Here is a 13,140-nt window from a genome sequence, read left to right as displayed (position 1 = left end):
GAAGAGGATACTCTGAGCCAATATCGGACTGCATATGCTTTAGATATATAGATACAATATTTCTAGTTTGCAGGGACTACTTTTTTAATACTTTCCAGAAAACACATTCCTTACCTGATTTCCATTAGAAAAAATAAGACATTTTCAAGTACATATTCATATGTTATTTTATTCGAGGAATTTGTTCAACAGTCAGTGTATATCTAATCGAACAATTTTTAGAATTTTCACTAGCTGCATAAATTAAATAAAGAAGGGAACTTAAATTTAGATGACTGTTGCTATAAATAAAAATTTAATGTTTCGAAAAGGCACTCAATTTCATATTTTTTTTTTAGCTCGCAAAGTGTACGAAGTGCAGTGAGACTACACTGTAGCCTTTGTGCGTTTCTTACGATTTAATTTTCCACCAAAAACCGAAAAAAAATTTCGAGGAACATAATTGCCGAAAAGTCGCTACCTCAACTCATACACCGCGGTTCACGAGCTCAGTCGTTGAGCATGCCATGCAACAACTTAGAAGTTGTACTGCAGATTGCCGCTGGAGAATTTGACGTGCGACACTTTGTCGGACGGCGAATATTGCACGCCCAAGAGCTTCTCGGTGGTGGTGGTGGTGGTGGAGCTGCCGGCACCGACCGTCGGTGGTATGGGCGATGTGCCGCGTAAGCCGTTATTCGAGGCATAAGTGGCGGCTGTGGGCGCAGCGGCGTACTGACGTTCAGCCAATTGTTGTTGGCGTTGCATGTAGTTGGCGTAATCGGTGCTGGTGTAGATCGGGCTGGTTTGATGGCTGGAGCCCGCGTTGAAGGCGGCTGCGGTTGGGCGATGTTCTTGGTAGAGTTGACGCAACAGTTGTTGCTGGTAGTCCTGTTGGCTCACATATTGCTGTTGTTGTTGTTGTTGCTGCTGTTGTAATTGTTGTTGCTGTTGCAATTGTTGTTGCTGCTGTTGTTGTTGGTAGGCAAGATAGGCTGCTTGCAGCTGATCGACTTGCTGTGGCTGCGCGGACTTCGGCGACGCTGTCGCGTATTGTTGTTGCTGTTGCTGCTGCTGCAACAGTTGCTCTTGTAATTGTTGTTGCTGTTGGATTTGTTGCAACGTCTGTGCATAATGATCCTGTGCGACTTGCTGGCCAGCGTAAGTGGGCGTGGCTGGTGTAGCGTACTGCTGGGCGTAGGGGTATGATTGCTGGGCATATTGCAGCGCTTGTTGTTGTTGGTAGGGCGATTGCGCCTCAGCGGCGTTCGAGTACTGCAAAGAGAGCGTGAGAGAGAAGATAAATAAATTATTTTTTTAGATTTAATTTTACATAATTGTTCACTTCGGATGTATGCATCTCGGCGTTTGGTAAATGGATACGGTATTATTAGGTTTGCGGAGCGTTTTTCTATTTTCTTGAGAACTTATGATTTTGTACACAGATATTTTTAGTGGGTTTTTATTTTTATTTAACATTTATTGAACAAAACAGATATAGAATTAAAAAGCAAAGTTAAGTTTTCAATTTTGTCGCTGTGACATTTAAATATTTCTCATATTTTTTGTTCGGTTTTGAGGTTTTGACAGTATATATTTGCTGTTGGACAGTCTTGAACTGCCTGAGGTTAATAAGTGACTCATCGGAATGTATAATAGAAATTTAGATTGTGATTTTGCGAGAGATTGCTGATGAACTCTTAAAGATATTCATAGAACTAAAAGCTAGGATTGGCATCGGCCCATTGCAAATATCAACTAACCATCATTTTATTTAACCTTAATCAACAGGCTACAGTTTTACTAAAGATTCATACTCTGGTTTTACCCGAAGACATCGTATTGGACGATAGATCTGGGAACATTTAAGACTTTTAGATAAATATTCTATAGCATACATATATGGACACTGGGTATTCAATAGAAGTCGTAAAAGTAGTTTCTAAACAAGAAGGCACTTAACTTTTAAGAATTCTTAGAGTTCCATAATTTCATTCGCTCTAGGATACACAAAGCTATATCGATTTTTTTATTATTGAAACGCCTAAAAATCAAACTACTTAAATAAATATTATAGGTCCAACGTTCATTTCATTATCTTTCAGACTTTGACTGTTAATCCCTTCAGTTTGAAGTAAATAGTTTTTTTAATATCAAATCAATAAAACCAATTTTTTATTTAATTTTACAATAAAAATGAAAAAAAAAAATATTTTGACTTTAAATTTAATCTTTGCCAAATTCTTTATTTCGATCTAAGGCATTTTAGGGTTATTAATGAAAAATACAGATAATAATTTGAGAATAAATTTTGTTGTTTAGTGTAAAAATTTTAATGAAAATGTGTTAAATTTCCTCAAATTTATATTTTTGAGTTGTATTTTTTATCATAAAAATATTATTTTTTTAATATTAAAAATTAAATAGTTAAAAAAAATTAATAAAAATAAAAAATTATATAATTAACTATATATAATTATTAAACAAATAATTATAGGATGATGAAAATTTTGATTAAAAAAATTAATTAATTAATAAAAAATTACGAAAAATATTTTTTGTTAATAAAATTAATTTTAAAATTTTAGAAAAAAATTAAACATTTAAAAATATAAAAATATTTTTTTGTAATAAAAAATAAACAAAAAATACAAAAAAAAAAAAATAAAAAAAATAATTAAAAAAAATGAAATAAGTTATTTTTTTTAATATTAAAAAATAAAATATTTTTCATAAATATTTTTTTATTTTTTTAATAACCAAAAAAATGTTTCTTTTAATGTATTATGTTCTTATATTTTTACCAATTTATATTTTTTATATAACATATTATTTTATATTTGTAACAAAATTAATAGATATTATTATATTTTGTAAATTTTCGAATTTTTACACGTTTTTAGTCACACTTTTTATCAGAAATTACACAATCCCTTTTATAACAAGCAATTTGCAATAACAACGTGCTTAAGTTCTTGTCAAAGCAACAACAATTTCATTATAATATTGTATTACCATTACACAATAAGTACTTATCCACAGCACTGCGCTGATGTTATGTAAATGCATACAATTAATTTTCAGTGAAATTAAACAATTTCATGGCAATTGAATTGAGATCAAAGATAAACAAGAATGTTTACATTTTGCGACTGAACACCGAAGAAGAGCAAACAAAATTGACAAATTGCTTATCTGCAGCGTATGCATACACATATGTCTCTGTGTGTGGTACATATTATGCAAATTTGTCGGGCATGAGTGTAGTACGGAATGCAGGCGAATACTTTGAACTGTTGCATGACACTTGCAATGGCGCACAAAAGCAGCGCGACAGCAATTAAATGCTGTCACAACGATGAAGCGATAACGGTTAACAGCGCACACATTTTTTATTTTTTTCGATATAAAAATATGAATAAAATATTTTGTAAAATTTATTTACTCAAAAAGACATAAATAAATATTTCAAAATTGCATTTGGCTTGCGGCAGCCGAAGCGCGCTGAAGGAATGCTTTGCAAACGGAACGCTAACACTCAAAATAATACAAAATGAAGTTCGAAAACCCATCGTGTCCAACTAGAAGTTTCGGAGTTCTAGCGATATGCTGGAGCTTGATGCAGCTAATGACAGTGACAGCAGCGCCACAGGTAAGCAGCTAAAACAGTGACACCAGTGACACAAACAACTAACAGATAATTTCCTCTCTCCACCGCTTAGAACTACTTCGAGCAGGCGGCCGCTGGCGCACTAGGTGTGGCTATGAAATTCGGTGAGGTCTTACAGAATGGTGCCGCGGCGCGCAACGAAATCGGCTTCCAACTGCCCGCTGGTATTGGCATGCGCTCAAAGACCGAAATCGGTATGGGCGAGGCGATGATACAACGTCGCTATAGCAGCGAGGAGGATTCAGATGAGTATGGTCGGCGTCGTAAGCGTTCGCTCACCAGCGGCGAGGTGCCTGCCGATGTAGCGGCAACTGGACCACGGACTTCGTTCACCAAACTTATGCGCAATATCAATGCGCCATGTCATAGTGGTGGCGGTACCGGTGGTGGTGGCACAGGTGGCGGTGCTGATGGTGGTGATGGTGCTGAGGATATTGTGGATGAAGCGCGTCGGCGCATGAAGGCGCGTAGAGCTGCGGCCGGTAAGAAGAGCACTACCGGGAACTCGAAGAAGCGTAGTGGACGTCGCCGGCGACAAACGGAAGCTGCCGATCTCGAGGGTTTGGGTGAGAGTGAAGAAGCGGCGCTTGGAGAGGAATTTCGTGCGCATATGCAGCAATTCGCTGAGAAAATGAATCGTGTGTATGAGCATATTGCCGCGTCAGTAATGGACGCAATGAAACGCATGGAGGACAATTTCTATGCAGAAAATGAGAAGTCGTAAGGTGTGGTAGTGGATAATGTTTTGGTTGTAGGCATATTATTATTTTTTTTTTGGATATACACTGTTCTGTTTTTTAGGTAATTAATCAAGTAGTATTGTATAAATAAATGTATTATATATGAAAGCTCTAAAAAACCAATAGAAAATTTCTTGAAAACACAAGTTTATTTTTAGGGCCATAACCTTAGATCACAAGTGAAGTAAGAATAGCTAATGAAGTTGATACTAGTTAAAACAAAGCTCTGTTGCTTCAAATCTTAATCTCAAAATTGCACTGAAATATTGAGAAAAATACGTTCCATATCATATTATAATCTTAAAAAAAAAGAAAGAGTTTTCCACAGGTTGGAGTTGAAGGTTCAATTGAGGTGAAATTTAAATTTTTTTGTTTTGAACAAAAGTCTTTCAGGATGAGTTTTTAAGCACTCGAATCGTCCATTTGTTGAAAGCCAAAAGCAACAAGGCGAAAAGGAGAAGATGTTCGGTCCATTTTGTCTCTTATTTGACTTTTAAGAGTTCATTTCCGAGACAAAGGTACTTCTCATCATATATAGCTTCATATGAGCTTCAAAAATGGCTTGCTATGAAAGACCCGTAATTGTTTTCCAAAATAAGTGATTATAACCGAATTAATATCGATGTAGGTCAAATCCATAGCTCTATTAAACAAATTGTTCTCACTAAACTTTATTTTCTACTAATTTGCTTTGATCTTGAGACTTTTGTATGGCTTTCTCCAGATATGTATGGGAATGTTTTGCCCATCTTCATTCGCATTTAAAGTGGATTCTGTGTATAAATACCACTTAGGAATGTCAATCCGTTCAATATCCTTGGAAGTATTTTAATATTCTAGCAATGAAATCAGCACCGCCTAGCGACCAAAATTTCAGTCTCTGAGCGCAAATGAGAGTAAATTCACTCCATAGCGGCAACTGAGAACGAATTTACTTCCTGTATTATTAAATTAGACGCATCCTGTAATAACTAATTCATATGTCACAGCGCGCTCTGTGACATGACTATCAAATTGACGGATAAGTCTCTCAAGTCTATCGAACCTTAATTACGGCAATCGCTATGTAAATTATCGTTTTAAATCTGCTACATACAATGTATAATGTATATGTTCAGCGCTAATTTGCTCCAATTAAAATTCCTTGCAAACAACAACACATGTTCGTGTTAAGCGACAACGACAACAATCGACAACCACGAAACCACGTATTTAAGCAAAGCTTTAAAATGCCTTCATTAGAATTTCATACCGTAGAATATTTAATTGAAATTGAACCCGCATAGCAGGCGGTGCATCATTAAGTAGGAGAAAACCCGAGTACATAGCAACTTAACGAGGAAGCTTTGGCCGTGGGCGTTGCGACTTGGAAACAAGCGAGCGTACATATAAATATTTACAAAATAAAAATATAAAAAAAAATAATTGGAAGCGAAAATGAAACGCAGACAATTAAAGTCACTACGCATTTCCTTTGTCGTTTTAAGTTTCCTTTTGTACTTTAAAGCAACAACGGCAACTTTAACGCACGCTGGCGTCGAGCTAAGGCAGCAAAGTCAACCACAGTCGGTAGGTGGTTCATTACCAAAGAGAGAAATACATAGAGACTCAGCGCGCTCAATGAAAATACATTAAATAGTTTAAATTTGTGTAAGGATGTAAAATAAAAAGTATTTCATTTCAGTTTCAACAAGCGTCGGCAGGTCGCCAACACGACAACGCGCGACGCTCGCAGCCTTTTAACGCCTTATTAACTTCCGTTGGCCAGCTAGCTGATTCACCACTTCGCCGCCACGGCGAGCATTTAGCGCTGACAGCCAGCCGGGCGAGCGGCCGCAAGCGTTTGGCGCGCGCTGTGGATGATGGTGGCGAAGCTGGTGGACCGCAGTCGCGCATGCATTTTGGCGGTGGAAGTGGTGGCGATGGCGAGGTTGATATGGCTGGCATGGATTTTGGCGATATGTTTCAGTCGGTGATTCAGTTTATCTTGAATGCCATTGGCTCTATTATGAACTTGTTCGCACCCAACGCAGGTGATGGCTAAGCGAAGTAGCACTGGTGGTACTTATAAAGTGTGAGTTAAGTATGAGTATAGGTATACATACAGTTGTTTATAATGAAATTTTGTAGGAAATTTGTACAGAAGATTTTCGAAAACTAATTTTTCCTTAATAAATGTTTATCATATTATTTCATCTCGCTTTGTATGATTTCGTTAGGATCATTTCATCTTAATTGTTTACAATTTAATAAGGGATACGTTGAAATTAGTTATTGACCTGGTATGTAGACTTCAATAACGATAGTTATCGATTTTAGTTGTTTGTTTTTCACTGATAAAAAATTTGCTCGAAATACTGCTAAAATCCCATTATTTGAGTGCTCGATTTTGAGATAACTGACTTCTGCTTTTTTCAACTTTTTTACGTAAAATTTTTGGAATACCGAAATTTCTAGTTTGGAAAATAATATTTTCCTACGTCCTTGACATGTTTTTCGAATAATTTTGGTTTACATAATGAACAGAAAAACTAACTGATATTTCGGCATTTGAGCGGAATTGCTTCGGGATCCTTAAACTTGTCGAATGATTTTTAATCCAATGTCAATATTTATGTGCTCGATTATTATATAGCTGATCTGAAACTTTTTTATGTAGATTTTTTCTAATTTCGAAATTTCGGGATTGGATATTACGTACTTGACATTTTGAACATAACTTTAATTTAAATAACAAGCAAACCGGAATTTTGGTATTTGAAAATTATCAGATATCTGACTTCTGCTATCTCCAACTTTTTTACGTAACATTTTTGGAATTTCGAAATTTCGAGATTGGAATTTTTTCGGGATCCCGAAAATTATGGCATTATTGAAGTGCTGGTGCTCGATTACTCTGACATGTGCTACCTTCAAACTTTTTTATAAACAATTTTGGGAATTTCGAAATTTCGGGTTTGGAATTTTTTCGGGATTCCGAAAATTATCGAACAAATGTATTTAATGTTTTCTTGCCATGTGTTTTGAATGATTTTATTTTACATAACGAACAGAAAATCAAACCCAAATTTCGGGATTCGGTAGAAATATTTTCGTGATTCCGAAAATTGTCTGGTGTGTTTATGACAATATGACATTATTCAGATGCTCGATTGTGAGAGGACTGACCTGAAACTTATTTTCGGAATCTCGAAAATTATCGGACATATTTATTATGTCCTTCACATGTTTTTGAATGTTTTATAAAAAAAAACATTAAAATAACATAGAATTTAGATATATGAAAATTATCGTTTCGTGCCTTTAGCAACATCATCTAGATTTAATTATTTTTAATAAGCTTTCTTATTCGAGGTAGGTTAGTAGGTTTCAAAGTATTGTATTTATAATATTTCTGCTGTTTCTTTGTAAGGTATTCTATTACTATCTAAACCTCAAAGGTTATCCATATTTCTGTACTCTCACTAAAGCTATGTGCAATATATTATCCAATAATACATAAATTTCATTACCAATAATTACTGCTAATCATTTCAATATAATCTCCAAATGAAATAGCTGCATGTCCGTTTAATAACGGAAATTTCTATGTACTACACTCATCTACTTCCTCCACTAGTCATATTTGCACAGAGTCAAAGTGTCGATAATCGCACACGCAATATCAAAATGAAACGGAAATAGGAATGCCAGTAATTAAATAGCTATAAGTACTTAATTGCATTACCACGATAATGATTTAGCACCGAAATTGATTATTATTAAATTGAATTTCTATGTAAAGAGATAATATGTGTTTGGTATTATTTGCGTGTTACCAACAGCTTCCTTTGGCACATGGTTTTTTATTAACTGTAAATTTGTTTTTTTGATAAAAAATTTCTACGGAAATTAAGTACAATACCGCAATGAACTAATATTTCAATTAATGAAGAGCTGTGGCTTATTTGACTGCTTTGAATTAACTAAATTTAATGCAGTGGAAATTAATTTAGTTTCTTAATTAAAAAAAAATTAAATGAATATTTTGATTTTAGTTAATAAATAATTTTCAAATTTTGAGGATATTATTTTTGGTTTTATTGCGAACGCTTTGAAATACAATGTTAAGGAATGAAAAGGGTTTGTAATATATGGCTCTGCCTTTTTCCAACCTCTCTCTATTTAATTGATCACTCACTTGATTCATGATTCGCTCTCAACCCCCAAAATAATAATTATCATCAGAAAGCATTTTCCCACCGCAAGCAATTAAAAAGGAGATGCCAATCAGAATGCATTTAATTGCCACAAATCATCACTATTCATCAATTGCACGAAGGCCAAACGAACTTACATGCGTTTATAAATTAGCACATTCCGCACAGTCACTTTTGCGCAATCAAAACAGACGGACGGAGAATGCAAAAGCTCATAATTCTACTGCACAGTGTTGCATTTTGCTGCGTTCACACTGCGCCGCTGCCCGGACCACAGGTTGTTTCATACTTTTCATACACCAGATAATCCAAAACATATTCTAAATGAACACAATTATTTTAATTGCAACACCGTAAGGACTTCCAAACTGGCGCCCTCATGCTGATGGGCCAAGTGAAGGAGGTATTCGAGAATGGTGCAGCCACACGCGATCAAAAGGAATTCGAGTTTATGGGCGCCAAGGTAAGCAATGATATGGCATTCGGTTTTGGCGATGCGCTCAAAATGCCTGGACGTAGACGCAGACGTGAGGTGGAGCCACCGGCAATGGGTGCGGATAATTCCTTAAGCTATGATGATTCGGATTATATATTACCTAAATCTCATGAAATATGTATACCATTTGTTGATCCTGAGGAGTCTTTCGACATTGAGGAACGTAAGAAGCGTGCTGCCCGCCACAGTTCTTCGCAGAGTAGTTCATCCGACTCTTCGTCATCTTCATCGTCCTCATCATCTTCCTCTTCGAGTGAATCTGATTAACGTTAGGCGATGACGACGGTTGGGAAATCTCAAATTTAAATAAATTTTTTTTTCGGAAGGGAAAAGAACTTTGAGTATTGATTTCTGGTACTCGGAGTTGCATTGGTACAGCAACCGAGTGTTTGTTGATGGATATCCAGTAGAATTAGTGAAGCCATATCGACATAAGTTTAGAAGTAGAATTCTATCTTCCTCCTAATATTCTATACATTAACGTAATAATCTTAAAAAAAAAAAAAATTAGTGGACTAACAGAAATCAAATAGATCTTAGAACTTAGAGAACATAAGCTTATGAGAATAATTCTGTCTTCCACGGAACACTCTGTCCATTAACCTAATATATTCGACAAAAATGAATGAACCGAAGATATGTGATTTCTTTGTCACGGAAGTTGATGTTCGGTTTCAGCTAAAGAGAATGGTAAAGGATGACTGAGGTCTGAGGTCCATATCAACGAGTCAGAGATCCTTGGTTAACATTGTTACAATGACTATCAGTTCTTTTGGTAATAAGAGGTCCCAGAAATACTATGAATACAAAATTATGCGAATGAAGTTGAAGTTCGGTTAGGTCCTTTAGTTCCTGGTAGGGTTTCAATTCTGTGACTCTGTATTTTGTTCAAAAATTAGAAATGGATATCTTTATGGTCTATAAAATACAGCAAGGATGGTTGAAGCTTTCCTAAAACTAGGTTGAACTACTATATAATCTTCATCGTTGGGGTGATATTCCCGATATTTAGATATAGTCCTCAAATTAATGGTTTCGATTTATAAAGCGAGTAATGCACTGATTTAATGAATATAGTTCGGGGAACCTTATGAGACGCTAACAATCTGAAGACCTTGATCAAAATCCGGCTCTAATATAGTTTTTTACAACGTCTCTTCTCACAAAACTACCGTTACAAACACAAATCTCCCACACACAGCTTTTTTGCTAATTGTTTATAAAAATTTCCACCATTACATACATCCAACGTAATCGCGATGTGAACAACCGTTACAAATCGGATTAGACGATACAAAGACCGAACACACAAACACTACTCACCTGTGCTTGGGAATATTGTTGTGGTTGAGCGTAATGCTGTTGTTGTGGCTGCACATATTGTTGTTGTTGTGGTTGCGCGTATTGTTGTAATCGTTGTTGTGGTTGCGCATACTGTTGTTGTTGCAATTGTGGCTGTGACAGTGGCTGGGCGCCGAATTGCTGCAGTTGTTGGGCAAAAGGTGATGCCTGCTGGCGTTGTTGTTGTTGCTGTTGACCACCAAACACGCGCGAGAAGCTCTGCTGCAGCGCCGGTGTCTTCAGGGTGAATGAATTCGAATTAGAATCCGTGTGGTAGGACAATTGCGCCGACGAAGCGTGCAACAGGCAGGCGACGAACAAACCGAGCGTTGCCACCTTGATGGCGGCGGTGTGCGAATAATTACCACGAGCCATGGTTAATGAATCCTTTTTTTGTGTTTTGATTTATATAACTTGGGGTTAACTGTTATTTCGGTTCGGTTGCTTGGGCGGTAAACAACGACAATGTGCTCGCGTTTAATACGACAACTGATTGGCGCTGGCGCTTTTGTGGTTTTTGGTTTTATATCAACTTAATTTTAGCCGTCTTCGCGCTTGCTTTTGTTGTACTATTATGTACTTGCTGCCGCAGAATGCGAGTGCGAATGAATGGCTGGCTAAGTAAGTCGTTAAGTCGCTAAGTCGCTAAGTCGTCGTCGTCATTGCGGTCGTGTGGTAATGTGCGCGGAATGTGTAAGCAGCCGAAAATGTATCGCCATGCCTAATAAGCCGCCATTAGTGTGCAGAGAGTGGGCTTACCCCGTGTGCTCTGCATTGAATATTGAATTTTATTTATTTTTTTGCTTTTATTTCTTATCGATTGGTTTTTAATCGGATTGTGCAGGGTTATTACCAATAAGCACCAATGTATATGATAAGCGGATTAATCTCTCTTTTTGGAAAAGTATTACGTTAGCTCGATTTACATTTTATTTTGTTGCGTTTAATTACATTTTCTTAAATATATCAACACATTTGGTAATAAATTGTGCGTAGACTAAGTAGTGTAAATAGTATTTCTTCTGGTAATTTCTTTACAAATATTGAACAACGAATGATATTTAGCTATTGAATGAATTTAAGCTGGTCTTGCACTTCCACTTGTTGGCGAAATTGATGTAAAGTTATATCATTCTGGCACAATCTTCAACTGAAAGTTTACTCCGATTTTAAGTTGGATTAGATTTTATGGCTAATCTCTGAGATAGAGATCCTACTTTGATAATTAAAGACACGAGCTTAGGAAGTCACAAAACTACTGTAGTTAGATCTAATCTATTAACGAAGCCTCATGAACTATTACCGCTAGATTATCTGTATATCTGAAAGTGTAGGAAAGTCAACAAGATCTTCCAAACAACTTTGAAGTCTATTCGATAAGATTTTCAGACACATACATAAACCTCCTTGTGTCTCTACGACTATTGATATGTTTATCTCTATAAAAAACTTCAACAAACCCTCGTTTCAGCAAACATCAATATGACCAAATAGTTTTAGGATAGGACCAGTAAAATAGTTGGCTCAAATTATTCTAAGATCCTTACAGAATACAGAATATAATAATTTTGTGGCAAGGTTCATTTCTGGGTCAAAAAGTATATCTTCAGAACCACTCGACCAATTCCACCCGAATACGGGTAATACGTAATATTTCCTCCGATATCCTAATGCTACGGTTTGAAAATGGGTCAAATTGTTTTATAATCACACTAATGTATTTCCCAATGTTCCTACTTTACAATTTTGTACTCCATCTGATTCTTTCCCTTTACAATATACTATAAATCAAGCACCAGTGAATATATTGAATAAAACATTGCAAAAATATAGCTTTAGAGGTATGACATCGGGCATCTAAAATTTTTCGAAATCGGACTATAACTTTTGAAGACTCCAGATACCGAATGTCAGAACGTCAGCGCCGGAGGTAAATTTTTTTTATCGAAAATATCGGTGATTCGCAATTTTTTTTCTAAAATTTAATCATAACTTTCAAAAATATAAGAGAAAGCATACTCACTTTCATCGAGCTCAGCGCCTAGGGTACCTTTTTATCTGATTAACCATGAGACTATAGCCCTTTCGCATTTTAAAAAATAATTTACTATACACCCACGCACTATTACTATAATTTACACTGTTATATAATATTATTTTTGTCCGAACCTTGGAAGCTCCGAAACTTTTTATTTGGTCTTGCATTAACGACCTTTTTACAAATTTGTTTATTTTTTTTTTTTTTACTATATTTAATTTGGTTAATTCCCTACAATTTTATTTATAAATTTTATGTGCATTAGAGCGGGTCGGTCTGTAAAAATATATTGTAAATAATATAGTAAAAAACGTAAATTCAAGAATTATAGAAAATACTGTTTTGAGATATTTGAACCTACGAATTTCAAATAAAAAAAAAATAAAGTAATGATATGATAAAATTGGGAATCGTGTAAAATTATATGTGAATACGTTTTACTATGCCATATTGGAGTCTTGGCGATCCGTCAGGAGTATTTGGGTGTCACAAAGGACAGTCGAAGTTGTCTAAGTGAGACATTCTGCCGTTGCGGAGGTCTTCCCGTTGACCTAACCATGCCATTATCCAAAAGCCAAATATTTAAGCTTCCTGCTTAAAACTCTGCACAAAGCCTAATTTGTAATGGTTAATTGGAATAAATTTTTCTAAATAATTTAAAACTTGTACAGACCTTC

General features: G+C 35.7%; 4 protein-coding genes across 4 annotated transcripts; 3 read left to right on the top strand and 1 right to left on the bottom strand.

Annotated features, from left to right (window-relative positions):
- Positions 1-149: 149 nt before the first annotated feature.
- On the bottom strand, positions 150-10,945 carry LOC105208794 (adenylate cyclase, terminal-differentiation specific). The gene is made up of 2 exons (XM_011178832.3): positions 10,408-10,945; positions 150-1,254 (listed from the first exon to the last, which is right to left on the bottom strand). Exons 1-2 carry the CDS (start codon positions 10,798-10,800, stop codon positions 517-519), a joined length of 1,131 nt encoding a protein of 376 aa, XP_011177134.2. The 5' UTR covers positions 10,801-10,945; the 3' UTR covers positions 150-516.
- LOC105208793 (uncharacterized) lies at positions 3,216-4,508 on the top strand. Its single transcript, XM_011178831.3, has 2 exons — positions 3,216-3,631; positions 3,702-4,508. The coding sequence occupies exons 1-2, from the start codon at positions 3,533-3,535 to the stop codon at positions 4,371-4,373; spliced, it is 771 nt and encodes a 256-aa protein (XP_011177133.2). The 5' UTR covers positions 3,216-3,532; the 3' UTR covers positions 4,374-4,508.
- On the top strand, positions 5,525-6,591 carry LOC105208792 (uncharacterized). Its single transcript, XM_011178830.3, has 2 exons — positions 5,525-5,958; positions 6,074-6,591. The coding sequence occupies exons 1-2, from the start codon at positions 5,827-5,829 to the stop codon at positions 6,431-6,433; spliced, it is 492 nt and encodes a 163-aa protein (XP_011177132.2). The 5' UTR covers positions 5,525-5,826; the 3' UTR covers positions 6,434-6,591.
- On the top strand, positions 8,163-10,397 carry LOC105208791 (vitellogenin). The gene is made up of 2 exons (XM_011178829.3): positions 8,163-8,865; positions 8,947-10,397. The coding sequence occupies exons 1-2, from the start codon at positions 8,791-8,793 to the stop codon at positions 9,349-9,351; spliced, it is 480 nt and encodes a 159-aa protein (XP_011177131.2). The 5' UTR covers positions 8,163-8,790; the 3' UTR covers positions 9,352-10,397.
- Positions 10,946-13,140: the final 2,195 nt, after the last annotated feature.

Source organism: Zeugodacus cucurbitae, chromosome 5 (genome assembly GCF_028554725.1).
Source record: "Zeugodacus cucurbitae isolate PBARC_wt_2022May chromosome 5, idZeuCucr1.2, whole genome shotgun sequence".
Taxonomy (NCBI): domain Eukaryota; kingdom Metazoa; phylum Arthropoda; class Insecta; order Diptera; family Tephritidae; genus Zeugodacus; species Zeugodacus cucurbitae.
This window is presented reverse-complemented; position numbering and strand designations above follow the sequence as displayed.